The following is a 21,796-nucleotide window of genomic DNA, read 5'->3' on the forward strand; positions in this document are numbered from 1 at the left end:
ACAACTCTTATAGATGGAGATGGTTATCCTATGTATCGTAGAAGAAACACTGGTCAGACAATAACCAAGAATGGGATTATAATTGATTATAGATGTATTGTACCCTACAATCCAAAATTGCTGAAAAAATACCAAGCACATATAAATATTGAATGGTGTAGCCAAAACAGTTCTATCAAATATTTATTCAAGTACATCAATAAAGGATATGATAGAGTTACCGTTGTCATGGTTCATGATGACAATGGAACAATTCCCCATGCAAACACTCCGAATGATGAAATCAAGGAATATCTGGATTGCAGGTATGAGTCAAGTTTAATATGTAAATCATGTTATGATTGTATTTAAAATATATTTATTTTGATTATAGATACATTTCTCCATGTGAATCTACTTGGAGGATCTTTGGTTTTCCAATACAAGGTAGAAAACCTTCTGTAGAGAGGCTAAACTTCCATCTTCCAGGACAATATAGCGTTCTCTACCAAGACCATGATGATATTGATGATCTCCTCTCTAACCCAAGCATTTCTGAATCAAAATTTATAGCTTGGATGAATACAAACCAAGCTTTTGTTGAAGGTCAAAGCCTGACTTATTCTGAATTTGTTACTAAGTTCATGTATAACCAGAAATAGAGATGTTGGCAACTTAGGAAAAAGGGTTATACTATTGGCAGGCTTCAATGGGTTCCCCCAACTACAGGGGAATTATTTTATTTGAGTATGATGCTGACTGTCTCTAGAGGACCAATCTCATTTGAAGATATCAGAACAGTTGCTGGTGTTGAATATCCTACATATAGAGAAACATGTTTTGCTATGGGTTTTTTATAGGATGATAGAGAATTCATTGTCGCAATCAAGGAAGCAAAAGACTGGGGCTCAACACCTTATCTAAGGAATCTTTTTGTATTATTACTTTTGACAGGTACCATGAACAAACCTGAACAAGTGTGGGAAAAAACTTGGCATTGGTTAAGTGATGATATTCTATATAGTCATCACAGATCAACAAGCATTCCAGGTTGGCTTACATATAGCTTGACACAAAAAAGTTTTATCATAAACATAATCTAACTTCCTTTTCAAATGTCTTAGGATTACTGATCGAGGCCGTACCCGAATCAAATAAACATTAAAATGTAGTAACTAGGAAGTGATCCTAGGTCGTTTCCCAACGAGCAGTGACAAGCCAAATGTTCATAATATACTTGCAGTAACAGTAACAGTAACGATGGGGGGGGGGGGTTGTTTGCTTTTGTAAATTAAACAGCGAATATATGTGAATTAGAAAATATCAGAATTAAAACACGTTGCTTCCCCTTGATTCACAAGCAAGTCTCTTATCCTAGGTTACGAGAGTTTATCCTTTATCAGTTTAACCACTTAATCCAACCCTAAATTAAATTACTAAGCGAAATTCAACATAAGGCATTCATTATGTGATTAAGCATCACATACACCAATTACTCATAAACGATCATTAAGCATGAACGTAAATTAAGCGCAGAGACAATTAATCAAGCACTAAGCATGCGTGAATTAAAAGCAACAAATTCAAAGTAATTAGTGAAGAGGAAAAACTAAACAGAATTTAACAGTAATAATAGAACCTCAAAGAGAACTGTGCTTGATCCTCAAGGGAAAACAACGCTGCGGACTTAGCCTTCCATTAATCAAATAGAGAATGAAATTTTATTGATAAAACTAAAAGTCTGAACTGGAATTGTAAAAAAACGAAAATAAAAGAGAAAGAGAAGAGAGACTAAAACTAAAAACGAAAAATAGAAGAGAGAGAGGAGAGAGAGAGAGTCTCCCGCGAGGGAGAGAGGGAGCGTCCGCTAAACTAGAACCTTGGTGCTGTTATATAGTTTTTTTCAGCCCCAAAGCTTACAAATATGTTTTAAATCCAAGCCCATAAGTAAAATCAAATCAAATCTAGATAAGATAAGATAAGATAAGATCTAGATGAAATAATATCTAGATGAGATCAAATCTAAATAATATCTAGATAAGATAAGATCTAATTTTATACAATAAATTAGTCTGCCCTCTTCAAGTCCAAGCCCAATTCTAGATTCAAGCCCAATGCTTCATTAATTCCTGAAATTAGATTAAAAACATCAAATTAGCTTAATGGGCCCAAATAATAAAACTACCTAATTAATTGACAATTAAGACCAATCAATAATTAAAATGGTGCAAAAAGGGTTTAGAAAATAGAAGAAAATGATGGCACATCAAAACCCCCCATACTTAGCCTTTTGCACTCCTGGGCAAAATGAAACAAAGAACAAAATCCAAGGATATCAGAGGGAGACAAACAAAAACATTCACATATTTCTCAATGAACATCAAGGAATAAAAGGAATGGGTAACATCTAACATAAGGAGATCCAAAAAAAGTCAAGACATTCATGAAAATCATCCAAGCAACCCAATCATGGCAAAATAGTTAATCAGCTCAAGAATGAAAAGTGATAAAGCCTCACAAGATATACACTCTATCTCTCAAGTGTCTAGGCTACTATTTACCCTCAAAGCACCCATGAAAGCAAACACCACATAAACTTGGCAAGATTCTAAAATTGACAATCAACCCATAAACACAAGCACATGAGGATCAAAAGGTCTTTTAAGGTTGTAATGGGGCCAAGGACAAGGTATGGAGAAATATGGAATAAGTGGCTAAATCCCAAAGGAATAGAGGAGCAAAGGGGAATAAGTGCATATTAAGAAAAAAATAAGAAAATAAAAAGAAGTAAAGATAAAAATTAAACATGAAGAGTAGAACCAAGAGTTTCATCATTCTTGTGCCATTTAAGATCTTATTCACTCAACTTTATTGCTTTTTTTTTTGTTTTTTCTTTTTTTTTTTTTTTTTTTTACTCTTTGGCCTTTGAGAAACAACATTTCATTCAGCATGTCCAACATTTAACCAATATACAATGTACATCAAGTATGGCCCAAAATACATCATGAAGCATAGTCAACAAAACAAGTTGTCCAATGAAACAAAAACCCCCCACACTTATTCCCAAAACAATTCCAAAGCTCCAAAATTCCTTAAGGATATGGTAATATCATGGTTTTTCACTTAAGGCTTGTAGTGAGCTTCAAAACAAGGAAAGGGAAACAAGGCTCAAAAGGGCTATCAAAGGAATTAATTCAAGGTAAGTCCATTTGGCTAGAAGCTTATAAGAACAAAATTGCCTTAATCATTTCCAAATATGCATGTGAATTAGGACACATCAACAAGAATCAAGCCAAGGCTATTGTGCAAGCAATCAATGGGGCAAAACACACCAAATGATTATAATGATGGATGGCTCAAATTCTCACAAAGGTAAAATCATCACTTTCAAATTGAGCTTTCAAAACTATCATGACATGTAGAGAAGAATCAAGGATTTCAAGTCACAAAATGTCAAGAACTTTTATTTTCAAAACAATCACCCATTTCTTGAACATATCCTATAATTCAAAGAAAAACATGCAAAGTCGTACGTGCACACAAAATTGACCCAAAATATTAAACTGAAAATCCGACGAAACTAACAACATTAACAAATTAACACAACTAACAAATTAACAAAACCAACAAAACTAGCAAAACCAAAGAACACTCCCCCCCCCCCCCCCCCCATACTTAAACAACACATTGTCCTCAATGTAGCACAATTAAAAGATTAAAAACAATTAAATCATCAAAGAGAATCGGACAAGTGTAATAAAAGCAAAGAAGGAGATAGGAAAAGAGAAACTCCCTAGGTCATGGTGGAGGAAGAGTAGGGTGGAGTAAGGAAGTCTCTTCCACCACTACGTCCACTAAAGAAGGGTTCGTGAGGAATGGCTTAAGTCGATGTCCATTGACCTTGACGCTCTTGTTTGTACTTAGATTAATGCAAACCCAATTTAAAAGCAAGAGATAAGAATTTAAAATAAAAGATAAAGAAAGATAGAAGATAAAGTAAAGAAATATAAGATATTTAAAGATAAACTTAGAAGAGAAAAGAAAAGATAAGATACTTAAAGATAAAATTAGAAGATAAAAGAAAAGATAAAAGATTGAAAGATCAAAATAAAAGATAAAATATTTAAATTGAGATATGATAAAGATAACTATTTCTACGAAATTCAAATAAATAAAATCTATATAATAAAATTGCTAAAACCTAACCAGTCTAATCAACACTAACACACATACTAACACAATACTAAAAATTAAACATAAAACACGAAAGGATTAAACACACAACAATAGCTAGCTATTATGAACCTTTGGACACTGCTCCCCGGCAACGGCGCCAAATTTGATCGAGGCTGTACCCGAATCAAATAAACATTAAAATGTAGTAACTAGGAAGTGATCCTAGGTCGTTTCCCAACGAGCAGTGATAAGCCAAATGTTCATAATATACTTGCAGTAACAGTAACAGTAACGATGGGGGGGGGGGGGGTTGTTTGCTTTTGTAAATTAAACAGCGAATATATGTGAATTAGAAAATATCAGAATTAAAACACGTTGCTTCCCCTTGATTCACAAGCAAGTCTCTTATCCTAGGTTACGAGAGTTTATCCTTTATCAGTTTAACCACTTAATCCAACCCTAAATTAAATTACTAAGCGAAATTCAACATAAGGCATTCATTATGTGATTAAGCATCACATACACCAATTACTCATAAACGATCATTAAGCATGAACGTAAATTAAGCGCAGAGACAATTAATCAAGCACTAAGCATGCGTGAATTAAAAGCAACAAATTCAAAGTAATTAGTGAAGAGGAAAAACTAAACAGAATTTAACAGTAATAATAGAACCTCAAAGAGAACTGTGCTTGATCCTCAAGGGAAAACAACGCTGCGGACTTAGCCTTCCATTAATCAAATAGAGAATGAAATTTTATTGATAAAACTAAAAGTCTGAACTGGAATTGTAAAAAAACGAAAATAAAAGAGAAAGAGAAGAGAGACTAAAACTAAAAACGAAAAATAGAAGAGAGAGAGGAGAGAGAGAGAGTCTCCCGCGAGGGAGAGAGGGAGCGTCCGCTAAACTAGAACCTTGGTGCTGTTATATAGTTTTTTTCAGCCCCAAAGCTTACAAATATGTTTTAAATCCAAGCCCATAAGTAAAATCAAATCAAATCTAGATAAGATAAGATAAGATAAGATCTAGATGAAATAATATCTAGATGAGATCAAATCTAAATAATATCTAGATAAGATAAGATCTAATTTTATACAATAAATTAGTCTGCCCTCTTCAAGTCCAAGCCCAATTCTAGATTCAAGCCCAATGCTTCATTAATTCCTGAAATTAGATTAAAAACATCAAATTAGCTGAATGGGTCCAAATAATAAAACTGCCTAATTAATTGACAATTAAGACCAATCAATAATTAAAATGGTGCAAAAAGGGTTTAGAAAATAGAAGAAAATGATGGCACATCAATTACATATTGGTGACTCCAACCTGATGAATCTGGTATTGCTTGAAGTTGAACAGCTGTTACAAGCCAATCAAAGATCACTTAAAGACTATCCTTCCATGCCATATCTTGAGAACGCAAATTTACTAACACATGCAGACAATGGCCTCATTTTGTCTGAGCTGAATTTCAACAATGAAGAACTTAGATCGGAATTCCTTAACCTTTTTTTTTCTCAAATGACCAGTTTATTTATCGTACTAACTTGCCTTGCTTATTTTCCTCCTTTGTGTTTCGCTCTGGAATTTCAAGTTGTTATTAAAACCAGAACAATTTTTATGCCTACAGACCAACAAACACAAATTTATAACCAAATCATTCAGGTTGTCAATAAAAATGAAGGTGGAATGTTTTTCTTATATGGATATGGAGGTACAGGAAAAACATTTTTTTGGAAAACACTTGTAGCCTCATTGAGAGCTGACAATAAAATAGTTATTATGGTTGCTTCTAGCAACATAGCTTCTTTGTTATTGTCTAGAGGAAGAACAACACATTCAAAATTAAAAATTCCTATTCCGATATTTGAAGACTCGACATGCAATATTCATCAAGGAACACAATTGGCTAAATTATTGAATGAAGCAAGTCTTATCATTTGGGATGAAGCCCCCATGGCTCACAAATTCTATTTTGAAGCACTTGATCAAAGTCAAAGAGATGTTATTAAGGCGAAATCAAGTTCTGATAAAATCTTTGATGGTAAAGTTATGGTATTTGGTGGAGATTTCCGGCAGATTCTGTCAATCATTCCTAGGGGTAGCCGGTCTGACATTGTTAATGCAACTATAAATTCATCTTATCTATGGAATTATTGCCATGTTTTGACACTATCGAAAAACATGCGTTTAGAAGTCAATATAGATGCAACAGACAAAGAAGAAACTTTAGCTTTTGCACAGTGGATCCTTGATATTGGTGATGGGATTGTTGGTAAGCAAAATGATGGTTATGGTTCAATTGAAATTCCAAAAGATCTGTTAATCACAGAATATGATGACCCATTCTATGCAATAGTTAATTCTATATTTCCAAATTTATCTCACCATCATACCAATCCTGAATACTTTCAATCTACAACGATATTAGCTTCCACAAATGAAACTTTACAACAAGTTAATGATTATATACTATCATTGATCCCAGGTGATTATAACATACTTCATCTAATTCTTATTATATATCAATTTGGATTGTATGTCATTCTTATGCAAGATTCTGCAGGATTAGTAATCAAATCTATTCAATATTTTATCTCCATACTGATCTTCTAATTTTTTATTCTTTTTATTCTTTATCTGATATGATAACCTGGAAAAAAAATCACAGGTGAACAAATGGAATATCTAAGTGCTGATTATGTGGACAAATCAGAAACACTAGAGAGTTCTCATTTCCGATCACTCACAACAGAATTTCTTAATTCATTAACAACATCCGGTCTACCAATCATAGCATCAAAATCAAAATTGGATCACCTATCATGTTGTTAAGAAACTTAGATCAAAGTTAAGGACTATGTATGTAATGACACTAGATTAATTGTTACAAGGTTAGCTAAACATGTGATTGCAGCTGATATAATTTCTGGCAAAAATATTGGTCAGAATGTTTATATTCCAAGAATGTCTATGTCTCCTTCACAATCCCCATGCCTTTTAAGATTTGAGAAGACAGTTCCCAATAATGCTTTCTTATGCAATGACAATTAACAAGTCCCAAGGTCAATCACTATCCTCAGTGGGGCTTTATTTACCTAAACCTGTCTTCTCACATGGACAATTATATGTGGCATTGTCAAGGGTAAAATAAAATAAAAGGCCTTAAAGTTTTAATACATGACAAAGACAAAAAAAATACAAATTCTACAACAATGTTGTCTTCAAAGAGGTCTTTGCGAATCTTAAAAGGTCAATCCAGTTTATATATATTCTCAATTATTATTTTGTATGCTATGATATTTGATAATTGCTTATTCATTCTTTAACATGCAATTAGATACAAAATGATAACAGGCAGCTTTCGACACATCAATTCAAGTACTGAGTCTGTCTTAACCAGGTGCACCATATCATATATACTATTTTTATGTCATGTCTTTCTGCATAGACCATCACAATCCAATAAACAAATAACTGAAAATATTGTTGCCTTGTGGTTGGTTGTCCTACATATAATAGGTCCATTTTTGGTGCAACCTTACAAAATAATCCAGGAAAAAAAGAGCTCAAGCCAAAAGTTCAAGATGTAGGCAGAAACATATCCTTTATTCATGTACTTGAATAAATATTTTATACAAGTGTTTTGGTTACACCATTCAATATTTAAATGTGCTTGGTATTTTTTCAGCAATTATGAATTATAGGGTACAATATATATGTTATCAATTATAATCTCTTTCTTGGTTATTGTCCCATCAACATTTCTTGACTTCTCATATTTCCTTTCTTCATACATGGAGATGCAAGCCTCAAAATTCCACATGAACCATGAACCACATGATTTTGCACTAATAATAATATTTGTCTTTGAATTTGCATCAATATCATCTGCAATAATTGCACCAACTTCTGAAATCGTTGTCATCCTAAAACTCTTTGCATGAACATTAATAGAGGATGGAAATGTCTAAGGAAAATGCATTTTTGTGATGTTTCATTGGATAATTGGTACTGTCTAGCAATCCAGTAACAATGTATATATGTGTGTGTGTGTGTGTGTGTGTGTGTGTGTGTGTGTATGTGTAACATAGAAAGCTAGCATTCAATATTGACAATGATCCAGAGGGAGTTGAATCATTCGATAATTGGTACTGTTCAGCAAATACATAAATAATTTAGAGGGCATTAATGTAAAAAAGACAATCGCACTTGAATCACATTATTCAATTAACTTGATTTAAGGCAAAAAAACTATATCATCGACTATTTAATACTCATCTTTGATTAATTGTTGTGCCACCAATTTGTAACATATATTGATTGATTAAATATTTAATCATTTCAGGAATAATAAATTTACTATGAAATACTATAAATACATTTAAACAGAAAACTAAAAAAAAAACTTTATCTTTAAATTCTTTAAAATTTTAATGTCAATGTAAATAAACAATTTAAATTTATTTTTACAAACACTTATTTAACAAAAAATAATATCTGAATTTTTCTTACAAATACAATCTAATTATTATCAATTACAGCATTTATCACGTTTTCCATATAATCATCAGCATTTTCACAAAAAAAAAAAAGATTTTCTTGCCTACATCTTTGAAGATATATATATTGCTCATGACATTCAGCGACAAAACAATACTTAGTCTCTATCTAGCACCACAACAATATTGACAATGATTCAACTCCCTCTACATGTCCAATCTATTGGATCAGCATTCAATATTCCACGATTTCCAATTTACTTGGCACGCCTCGTGTCACACCTTTTGGCTAACCAGGACTTTACTGCCTCATTTTTTCTACAAACGCCATTTTCTTACAAACATTCACCTCTTAAGACTTTCCTAAAAAACAATAGCGACTGGGCTCCGACTATGAGTTCAGACTCATCGACCGCTTCAAACAAAGTAAATGTCAAACCAAAAACTCTGTTAGTTAGTCCATCTTTTAAAAATTCGTCCCAAATTGCATTACCTAATTTCTAGACTACTCTTTCCAATTTCGACTTCTATTTGTGATTCTATGATGAAATTTATTATCTACATTCCAAATTTCCTCACTTGGTTGCGGAATCCTTACCGGGTTTTTCTTCTTTCTCAGTTCATCTTTTCAATGCATGCACCGATATATTTTATGTTTTATAGTTGACGTTCATTCGACATTTCTAAAATTATTCTAGATTATGGACTATATTGATTATTTGGACTGTTGTTTTTGTATGACCTTCAGTTTGTGCATCTTTATCTGCCTTAGAGATTTATCTTTTTTTTCATGCATGTTGGGATGCATTCTCGATCATTGCTTCAACTACTCTAACCCTGCTTCCTCTGTTTTTGTCTTTTCTCAGTTTGTTTTTCATTTTTTTATCTCCATCACTTGCACTGTAATTTTTCACCTGGTCACACGTTCCATTTTGTGGAGGCTTTGCTTTTACTTCAAGCTTTCTTGCTTCTTAGATTTCATTCCTGTTCTTGGTTACTGTTATCGTCCATGCCTAAAACTGCCACATCACAACTTAGATCTTAATTGAATTTTCTAGCTTACTAAACCATATTAAATAATTTTAGATTAGGGACTATACTGATTATTTCAACTTTTATTTTCATATGGTGTTGATTTGTGCATGTTAATCTCCCTCATGAAATTTTGTTATTCATCATTGTATCAGCGTTATAATGAAAACACTATTATTGTGTTGTCGACCAATGCCACAATTAAAGAGGGCCACCCTGTACTATGATATATAGTTACTTATGTTGGCTTTCATTCACAACAAATATGTCGTTTGATTATTTTATTTTCTATGTAGTTGTTTGGTTATTCATATTTTTTCCTTGTATTGATTTCTTCAGCTGGAGACGAGTTTTTCTTACATACATTTTTAAATCATTCCAAAAAGCTGAAATATTGTTTAATTCCCTGTATGTTTGATCAGCAATTGCAGAAGGTTATATGCATCTAAATGTCCTAATCTAGAATTACACATACCTCTAAAATGACTAAACATAATTACAATCTATATCTTCATTTCTATTAGATCATGCCATTTTTGTATCATTTTAGCAAGCTGGAATGTTGTTTAATTTCCTCCATGTTTGATCAGCAATGCCAGAACCTAATATATTGTTTCGACAATTTTACTGCTAATTTAGAATTGCATATGCCTCTAAAATTACTAAACATAATTACACTTTCTGTACCTACTTGATAGATTAAATTTAATTGCTTTATTTCTTCCTAAGTCCACATGTCTATCTGAATAACACAGCAGTGTTGCTTTTTATGTGCAATCTCATTCTAGGTGGAACTTCCATTTATTAGAAAACCAACAATCATGCAGTTTAGAGCCACGTTCCACAATGATAGGGTAATATTGCATTGAAACTCATTTCTTCTTTCCTTTTTTTTTTGCAGCTTATTTATTTTAATTTTTCACACAATATTTTCTTGCAGGACATCATAAAAGTCCCGTTTTTTTACCACATTCAGTGGGCACCAGAATATCCCGAATATGTCCGCTTCAAATATAATGGAGTTGTATACCAAATCCAAGTCAGACTCCATAAGGGAAAAGTTTTCTTTGGTGAAGGACTGAAACAGTTTAGACAAGAATTAGCCATTTATGAATCTACCATCATTCATTTCTTTGCCATCGACCACATCTCGGTATTCGACCTTCATTTCAGTCCACCAATGGAAAAGCAGGAAGACCATGGATGATATCCAGGCAGCATATTTGGACACTTGAGATAACGCAGTCAATGATTGACGCACCACACCCTTTGGTAATGATGACAAAATGTTTATTATGACTTATATAAATACAAACTTAAATATAATTATTATTTATCCCCTTTTGCAGAATCTTCCAAGCTGTGTAACTATACATCTAAATGGCTGCGATCAACACATGACAATCCTTAGAAGATTAGGGCCTCTATTACAGTGGAATGTTATTGTTCTTGATATTGGAATTGAGGAAAAATATGTTGTGCAACCTTGGTATAAATTCCTTGAAGAAAGTGATTTTTATAATTCTACTACAAACATCATGAACAAATTTGGGAAATTATTATTAGAAGTCAAAAGGATTGGGACAACAATGATAATGATAGTGACTAAATTAAGTTTAGGTTGTTTGTTTTGTTTATTAACATTGCCTTGGTCAATGAGTAATCTAGCTTTTTTTTAAAATGCAAACAATCTAATTATTATTAATGTTACATATATTTTTATTTTCGTCCTATTTTTCATTTTAATACTGTATTATAGAATAAATAAATATTCATACAAAATAAACTACAAGTGACCCGTGCATACACATGGGTTACACATGGGTTACCAACTAGTATTCATATAAATCCAGTTCTACTTTCAAACATTATTAAACCGTAAGTTTTTGTTTTACCTATTGCATGACCAAATCTAATTTTGAAATACATTTTTTTGTCGTTTTTTCCCTTTTTTTTTTTACTTTCCTTGTTGCTTTTTTTTTTGCTTGGCTGTTGGCTCCTTCTTGCATTTTGTTTGGTTAAATAATTTTAGATAGCGGATTTTTAAGAAGGAAGATAAACTGATGTAAAATTATTTTAATCTAATAAATAATTTCGAGTTTGAATATTGAATATATAATTATATTAAATATTTAAAGAAAGAATTTGTTGTAAATAATAATTCTGTAAGACTCAAACATAATTATTTTCGTAAAGATATTTATAGTTTGGAAAAAAAAATGATGAAGATATTTTTTTTACTCATGATACTTATTCCTTTTTATCAGTGTGCAATAAAATAAACGAGAGAAAGGGCTAAAATGTGTGTGGGTTCCATGTGATGAATTTTTTTACACTCGTGTAGGTATAAAAGTTCCGGTGCAATGAAGCTTTTATTATTGTTGTACAAGGAGAGAAAAATGAGTGACAATGTATATGAAAAGACTAAAAAAGCGCTATTAAATAATCGGTTTTTTTATGCATTTTCTTCTATCATAAAAGTGGAAAAGAAAAGTAAATATGCTTTTTTTTATTTCTTTTCGTTTGGTATTTAACCAAATGAGAGGATAAAAGTGGAAAGAAAAGTAAATATGCTTTTTTTTATTATTTCTTTTCCTTTGTTATTTAACCAAATGAGAGAATATTCTATTTTTCTTGGCTTATTTTTCTTTCTATTTTCTATTTAGAACCCTTTTAAACAAACTATAAAATCTACTCATTTTCAATTTTATTTTTATTTTCTTTATTATCATTATTGTTTATTTAATCCTCAAGTACAGGCTTAGCTACTTGTTCCTTGTCCTGTGCTGCCCTACCACATGACCACATGGCCACGAACTTACTATATTAAACTTGTGCACAAGATTTTCCTCTTAGTTAAGTTAAAGTTGAACATGGACTTAGGAAATTAAAATCTAGAAACTGATTAATTCTGCCACCGTTTGTGTGTTATTAATGCCATGTCACATGCTTCTCTTGGAAATCCTAAAAACGACTTTGTTTCAGACCATCAACTCGGTTAAAATAAAATAAAAAAAAGCATAGCAATAAAATAATTAAGCCATGAGTTTGAACAGTACAATTGTAATGTACGAGGGTACCTGACTGTTAGGGCGGTTTGCATTGGAAACCAATGCAGTCAGAACCTATCAATGACTTTAATCTAGCAATTAGCAAAATATGTTTAAAAATTAGTACTCCAATGTACTTGAAGGATCTCAGTCGTAGTCACCCGTGATTTAAATAAACCAACCCCACATGAGAAACTAGAAAATAAGGGGAAAAAAAAATACTGATCCGAAAAAAAAAACTATTTTTGATCATCATAACATCTATATGAAATGTATCTATTCAATAATTTGATTAAGTACTTTTAATAAAATAATTTTTTAATCATATTTTTTTCACGTGAAAAGTTCAAATCTAAAACCTTAAAAGAATTAAGTTCAACGATTTGTTAATATCGATATAAATTATTTAATTAGGAGCTATAAGAATTTAAAATAGATTTTTTATTAAAATATATTATATACTAATATATTTTTATTATCTTGATTTTTCATGTATTTTAGTATATTTTTAAATTAAAAACTACATATTAATTTCTTAATTAATATACTTAAAACATTAATTTACATGATCCGTGGTGTTTAGAGTAACATCAATCATTCACTAGGCTATAATTAAGGTGGACCACTTTAGTCCCCTATAAGCTATCTGTTCTAAATTATTAGTTTTTTTTTTAATTAAGAATATCAGTGACTGAATAAGTGACTTAAATATTGTCAGAGAGATAATGTTAATTGTTAAGCATCTTCTACAACGAGGCTAAACTCTTACACACCTTTGACTTTGATTTACCTTATTAAGTATACCGAATTGAAAGTTGTTTTTATGGGCAACTTGCTTGATATATGAATTTAAATTTAATTTTTAAATGATTAATATTTTCATGTTATCATTTAATTAAAAATTATTTTAAATATAACTTTTAAAATAATTAGTATAAAAGTCAAACATTTTACATTATATAATAATTCATGATTACAAAAAAGTATAAAAAAAATATTTGCATTATCAATATATTCTAAATAAATTCTTGTATTATTTTTTAAAGGAGTCTTGAAAGGTACTACATTAAGGCACGAGAAATATATCCTCTAAAAGATTTTCAGTAACCTTAAAAATTAAGTATTGAATAATTTATATTTTATAAACAATTAATATTTTAATAAGAAAACTGTTTTTGTTTTTATTTTCTTAACTAATATTGTAAAGTATTTCACTGTACTGAACTGCATTTACTAATAGTGGCAAGGTTGCTAATGTAGGATGTTTTGAATAGCCAGTCAATTGACCAGTGGTACTCTTCACCATAAAGAAATTAGAGAGCTGGTACAATTTACCTCAGAACATCTTTATATCCTCAAGGAAAAATATTTTAAATTCATTTCTACTTGGAAATTGTAACTACACTCTGCTCATGGTCTTTGACCATCATAATGTCTCTCAGGTTCCAATTGATGAATGCCTTTTCATGATTCAATTCGTGAAGGTTATGTTACTTTGAAGGGGGAGGAACCTTAATTTACTGCATCATCATTAGTTTGCTACTGGATGAAAATATAACGCTTTTTTTGGTCATATGATACGAGTTTTTGATAGTAGCTGTAGGATTAGAATGTTAATCTCATGAATAAGTTACAGAATGCCAAAACTTTCAACTATAGAAGATCAGACAACAAAGTCTCATCTGATTAGGTGTAATCGACTATATAAATCATACAAAGTCATCCTCTAGCTGAAATGTCCTTGTTGATTATACATGAATTATAACAACTTCAAATGTCCTTGTTGATCTTCATCTCTCCCTTTTTCACAAGACTAAATAAAAATCATGTAATTACTCAAGATGGTTCTGGTTAAAAACCATTCAGTCTATTGCCAAACATTAAGGCTCAAGAGTTAGTGAATTGGACAACGAAAGTCATAATCATATTCCTTGCTTCATAAATCCCAAAAGGGTGTTCTATTACATCTAAATAAATGAATTCACTCACTCTCATACATTGGATTTGTTGTAAGGTACAAAAGTAAAACAAAAGAACAAAAAAGAAAAAAAAAAGGATAAATATTGCAATATTAATATATGCTATACTATCTGCACAATGGACTTTGAGGATGGTGAGAATAAGCAAGTTGGTTTTCTGAGCAGTACTCAATCATCATCTCTTCAATGCTAAGTCTACATTCTTGGGATGAAAACATGTCCTCCTTTCCTTCCACCATCTTCAAGATGCTCTCAAAAGCTGCAACTTCACAAGGAATCCTCAGAACACCCGTTTGCTGAAAGCCGAATTCTTCTTCTGCTTCTCTGAGGAGAATCTGAAAGGCTTGGTGACCCAAATGTTCAGTTGGTATAGTGAACCTCTTGAGCTCTTCACCAACACAAACAGCTAGGTACCCTTTTGGGACAACATTGCTTGACCCTCCTTCACGTTCTGATAGGGAAAGTGTTCTCTTGAGAAACTTCATGCTCTTGCTTGTGGTAGAGGTAGCCGTGGCGATAGTGGTAGTGCTTTTTGATGAGTTGGCTATTTTTCTCCATTTCTTGAGGATCTCTTTCAGTCTAACAATTTCTCTTATTTTGTTAGATTTCTTTAGATCCACAGAAGACATGGTGCCTCTTTTTTTAGGGTATGGTGTGGATTAGTCTTTTGGGGAGGCTCTTTGGTTTTTGTTTTTTTTTTCTACTGACTTGGCTATATTGGAGTGCATGCTATCAATATTTATAGGCTTGAGACCATGGAAACTCTCGTTTCCCAATGATGAGAGAAGTTTTTCTTTTGTTTTCTAAGTGAAGAATATAATAATCACCACTTGAATTCTGTGTGTCCATATACAAGCATGAGAAAATCAGCAACAGAGTTTTCCTGTTAGGAGTTAAATGGTAATGTTTACAATGCATCATCACCTAAAAAATGGGGATGATTGACATGTAACTTGTTAGAGCTAACTATATTTTAAGCTACAAACAAGGAATTCACGGCTTGTTAACAAACAAAGAGAATAGTACAAGGAATTCCTCTTGTAACTGAATTGCAGTCATGTAACTTATCCCTGGTACACCTCTGTCATCACTGATATCTCTTTATATTGGTTGTTTGTTATGCATTATGGTAACAAAGAAGATAGTAAAGGATAAATATTTGAGTTTCAGGATAAAAAATTATCGTGCTTTAATTGATTGACAATGAATGACACAAATAAAATAATATATTTTTAAAAAAATATTTTTTTAATATTAATTATTTTGATATAATTTACATTTATTATTATATTTTCTGATAGTTCAAAATATAAAATATATACAAGTAAGCTAGTTAGTTGATAATGTAACTTTAAAATATATGGCATAATAAGATTGAGGTAATTAGTAGATAATGTGAATTCAAAATAGATGATATGATCTAATAGCTAATGTGATTTCAAAAAACAAGACATGATATCTTTGGTTGTTGCAACTAGCACATAATGCTAGAGAAACAAGAGAGAAGTAAAGATATGCGTGTCTTTTGAATACTTTATACCTAAGACAAAAAATTATTCAACAAGTTAAGTTTATATCCTATCATCATCGTGTTTCTGGCCCATATTATATTTTTTAAATAAATGTGGAACAAAAATATTTTCAGGTTTTACATTAAAAAAACATCAAATCTACATTTTCAGGTTTTGGATTCTTTATTGTTTTTTCATCATAGTTGTAAAACCTAGTTTGGTCTGGCCGGTCGGACCAGTCCAATAGGGATCCGGTGGCCTAATCGGGCCGGTTCCACTATTGGATCGGCCACACGATTGATCCGGTCAAACCCGATCAGCTAGGTCATCGAATCTCGGTTGGACCGATCTAACCCAACCGATTTTACAAAAAATATAAAAAAAAAATGGATTACCTCTACGACTCCGTTTTGATGTCTCACTATTATCAATTGTTATTTTGAATTTTGGAGTATGAATTGACTTTTCTTACTCAATTAATGTTAGTTATATACTTATATATAATAGATACATATATAATTTTGAATTTTTAATATATATCGGGTCAAACCGGGGCAAATTATTGACCCATTGGTTAGACCATTGACTCACTACCTTGACCAGGTCAATGACCGGATCGAGTTTCACAACTATGCTTTTCATTGAATTTCAATCCAAGAAGGCCAACTACTATTTTCAGTTTTATTCTTGTGCTTTTTAACTACTTCAAATTCCAAAGTTCAACTTATAGGACTACTTCAAATTCCAAAGTTCAACTTATAGGATTGGCCATGTAATGTCTTATTGCATTTACATGTAAAAAAATCTATTTAATAAGAGAATTTGTGTTTAATTATCTTTATGTATAATTTTTTTTTGAGCAAGCGACAATCACATGCTGCATGTGGGATTAGTCTTTGATCCATCCAATAGATTGAGGGACTCCAATGATTTTTAACCGAGACAAAAAAAAAAAAACCAAAGTTCATAAGTAAATTAAGAGACAGACTGGGTCCACTTTAGAAAGCTTTGACCTCACTTAATTTCTAAACTTATATACAAGATAATGAGTTGAAATCTTTAAATAAATCAATAAGTATATAATTTATATTTATATTTATTATTATTATTATTATTTAAGTAAGCTTAAACCTACCTTAACTCTATTGTGAAATAGACTATATTGCGAATTAGACTTCAATTTTTTTTATAACTAAAATGCTTGTTTGACCTTATTAATAGTATTTGGTTAGTAAATTTGTTTTAGTAGTTAGTAGTCGTTTTTAAACCTTACTTGAAGGAACTTTCTAAAACACCACAACCTCTTGACCTAAATATAAGCAACAAAAAAATTATTATTTTTTACTTAAATATAAGTAAATTTTAATTTGATTCTATTTAATGATATCATTCCAAAAATAAATTTTAATTAATTGTAATTATAATTTCAATTATTCCTATCATGTTTCAATGAAGGACACTTTAGGAGAAAAATATTTTTAAATGTCATTAGAAAAATTAAATGACATTAATTAACTTTCTTAATCCCATGTAAGTTAGTTAAATTTACTTCTAGAAGTAGTACCTTGAGGCTTCTAGTTTTATTTTTATTTTTCTTACCCTTAAAGTATTTATTAAATTTCTTTTTTATTCTTTTTGATATAAAGTAATATTTCATTATATAATTTTTTTTCTCCTTATACTCACAAGTTAGAATTTTATTATTTTTACCTTTTCTTTGCATAAGATGAGATTATCTTATTTTTACCCTTTTATTACATAAGATTTTTTTTAATGATATGATGATAGATAATAAGATTATTTTATTTTATTTTCATTGATATTTTTTTTAAAATATTTTTATATTACACAATCTATTTTAACAATTATAATATTTACAATATTAGTTTTATAATTCCAGCGTTATACTTGTTGCTATTGATAGATGATAGAATATTTTTTTTTATTGTTTGAATATTTTTATATAGCACTATTTATTTTAAGAATTTAACTTTAATGTCAATACATTGACAATGTAAATTGTCATCAAGGACGGAGTTAGGAAACAAATAGGGGCTGAATTTTTTTTACATTAATTACCTAAATATTTAACTTCTATCAAATAAATATTTAATAAGTAATTATTTTTATAAAATCATTTATTAGTTTTACATGTAATTTTTTATTTTATTTTATAAGATACAAGAATAAGACAGATGTATTAATTTATTTCAAAAGATTATTGCTAAAAATTATATATTATAACTCGTATAAATTTTTAATTTAAAGTTTTGAAATTTTTTTTTGTCTCACAAATATAATAACAATCAAAGTGAACTCATAATAATCATTCACTTTAGTTTAACTTAAAAAAATAATTTTAAAATAAGCGTTAGATAGAATTTGCATCCTAAAATAAGAAAATTAATTTTTGTAAAAGCAAAAGCATTTTAAACAAACATACTAAAAAAACATAAAATTAGTTATTTTATTAAAACAATTTTTTTAACAAATAAATTTAAACAAACTGATCCAATAATCTCACAATTGAGAAAATAAACAAACTCATCAAATATAATAATAACTAACAGAGGTAAAATTTTATAATATTTATATATAATATAATAAAATATGGTTATAATATAATATTAATAATTAAATTATTAATAAATAAATAAAGACTTCTAATAATACACAAAGGAAAATTAACCTAAAAAATAACAATTGATATATAAATAGACACAGTCTTGGACCTAAAAAATAACAATTGATATATAAATAGACACGGTCTTGGCTGGAATTAGATCGAACAGTTGACGGACCCGCGCAAAAAGGTCTCAATGCAAGTACAGCTGGTTGGAGAACATGCCAAGCTGGGATTATTGACACATTTAAATTTTTACTTATACTTATATCTTTGGGTTAAGATTGCAGTGGAAAAAAAAAAATCCCTGGATTAAGATTATATAATCATTAAGTAACAATAAGAAGCGTGGATGAGGGGGCCTACAACACCTGTGTGCACATACATTCGTTCTTTCCTCTAATTCAATTTAAATTACTTTAAAATAATTATTTTAAAAATTAATAAATTTATTATAAATGATAATTTATAATTAAATGATTTTGTAAAACTTTATTAGTTTATATTTTTTCTCTTATTTTAATCATTATACTATTAACATAATGAGAGTACGATATCTATTTAAAATCTGTTATTTTTATTAAATTTTAAATTTGATTAGAAATATTTTAAGATATAGTATAATTTGAATACTAGAATACACAATATGAAGAAAAAATTGAAACTAAAACAAAATATAATTAAAATAATTTATCTACAAATGAAAAATTACAAGAGTTTAAAATTAAGTCTTAATTTCACTTTTATTCCATTATGTTTTGTAGTTGTTTTATTTTGATGTATTAAGTTTTAAAAGTTTCATTCTAGTCCTTTATGTTTTCAAAATATATTATTTTGATCATTTTTTAATTTTTTGTAAAAAATGTTAGTGTTCCGTTAACTTTTAAATTTTAAAATGGTTTAATATTACTTTTGGTTCATTATATTTTTAAGTTATTTCACTTTGGTACATTAAGTTTAACAAACTCATTTTATTTACGAATATGCCGTCATGTTTTCGAAATATACCATTTTGGTAATTTTTTTTTCAAATTTTTGTGAGAAACATTAGTGTCTGTCAATATTTTAAATTTTAAAATAGTTAAATTAACATAATGACGACTAGAAATGGTCACTATCTTTTTCTTATTTAAAAAATTAAAAACCACTAAGTAAATGAAGAAAAGATGAATTTGAAACCACAAATAACAATAACCTTCACTCTCATATTATTATTATTATTATTATTATTTAATTTTATCATTTAATAATGATAATATTCACAAATTTATTATTGTTATTTTAGTTATTTATTTATTTTTAAATAAAGTAAAGATAATGACATTTTTTAGTCATCACTATGTAAATTTAATTATTTAAAAAATTTATTATCACTTTTGGTCTATTATGCTTCACAGTTGTTTCACTTTGGTATATTATATTTTAAAAATTTTGTTATGGTCCTTTATATTTTTAAAATGTATCATTTAGGTCATTGTTTAAATTTATAAATTAATAAAACACTAACATTTCTAACGAAAAGTTGAAAAAATGACCAAACAAATACATTTTAAAAACATAAAGGACCATAATAAAATTTTTAAAACTTAATATACTAAAATGAAACAATTGTAAAATATAATGGACCAAAAGTGACATTAAGCCTAAAATTAATCAACTAGTAAAACTATAAATATCCCAAAATATATTGTTATCAATAAAATAATATAAAATTTTCATATAAACTTGTTCATTTTTGTCATTTTATATTTATCCGCTACTTCAACATATTATTTTATTAAATACTTATAATTTAATAAAACCACTAAATGAATATTAACTTTTAGTCACTAACTAGTTTTTCAACTTCCAGTTATTTTTTAAATTTTCATATAACTTTTTGATTAATTTGTCAAACATAACCTAATTTCTAAGTATCGATGAACGGTTTAATTTATACTCACCCTTGTCTCTTAGCTACATCTACATATTTTTAAAGATTCTATTAAAATCTTTAGATTTGATTTTAAACAACTAAATAAAATAAAAAAACATTGAGATAACATTTATTGCACTATTTTTAACACAGTACATACTTTAATTTCATTACTACAAAATCGTCGCTAGGTTAACATTGATTTTTGATAAAACCGATGTTAATAAAACGTGGTGACATATTCATAAATAAAATGAGTTTGTTAACATCGGCTTTTCAAAAACCGATGTTAACATCACTTTGTTAAAATCGGTTTTTTGAAAAATCGATGTTGGGAAATGATAAGTTAACATTGGTTTTTTGAAACCAATGTTACGAAATGATAAGTTAACATCTAGTAAGTGAAAACCGATGTTAACGAACTTGGTTTTTTAAAATATATATTGCCTCCTCGCCCTAGTTGACTTACTCTCTCATGCCTCTTCCTCTCCGTCTCAGCTCCTCCACTCACGGTGTCGTTCTCGTGCCTCCACTTCGTTCGCGTCCACTCTCTTTCTGATAGAGGACTATCCAAGGAGGAAGAGTTTGGCTTGGGTGGACTCAACATGGATGGACCAATGACTTGAACAAGGAGTAAGAGATTTCAAGAAGAGCTTGGTGAGAGACTAAATTCTCTCATGGAAGGAAGAGAAGAAAAAGCGAAGCTCATAAATTTTTGCCAACTTTTAAAATAAGATTTATTTTCATTTTTTTAATTGTATTTTGGGCCTATTTTTGGACTTGTAATGGGCTGCGATGACCTTTTATTGTTTTTTTTAAGTCTTTTAATTATTAGATTAGTTATTAGGTCTTGAGCCTAATTTAGGGCTATTAGTAGGAGGTATAAATACACTCCTTAAACACATTGTTTGTAGTTTTTGATGAAATTTTAGATTAGACACAATTAATAGAGTGCCTCTCTTGGTTCTTGTGTGAAATCTTAAATTATTATCAAAGAATTCTATCCTTTGTGGTGAATCATCCTCAAC

At 29.7% G+C, this 21,796-nt stretch overlaps 2 protein-coding genes across 2 annotated transcripts; one reads left to right on the forward strand and one right to left on the reverse strand.

Moving 5' to 3' along the window:
- The first annotated feature begins 228 nt into the window (after positions 1-228).
- On the forward strand, positions 229-641 carry LOC102669405 (uncharacterized). The gene is made up of 2 exons (XM_006601502.1): positions 229-305; positions 374-641. Exons 1-2 carry the CDS (start codon positions 229-231, stop codon positions 639-641), a joined length of 345 nt encoding a protein of 114 aa, XP_006601565.1.
- A 14,001-nt stretch (positions 642-14,642) lies between these two features.
- LOC100779842 (auxin-responsive protein SAUR50) lies at positions 14,643-15,772 on the reverse strand. The gene has a single exon (XM_003550064.5). It carries the CDS (start codon positions 15,346-15,348, stop codon positions 14,827-14,829), a length of 522 nt encoding a protein of 173 aa, XP_003550112.1. The 5' UTR covers positions 15,349-15,772; the 3' UTR covers positions 14,643-14,826.
- Between the last annotated feature and the right edge of the window lie 6,024 nt (positions 15,773-21,796).

The sequence above is a fragment of the Glycine max genome, chromosome 17, assembly GCF_000004515.6.
Source record: "Glycine max cultivar Williams 82 chromosome 17, Glycine_max_v4.0, whole genome shotgun sequence".
Lineage (NCBI taxonomy): Eukaryota > Viridiplantae > Streptophyta > Magnoliopsida > Fabales > Fabaceae > Glycine > Glycine max.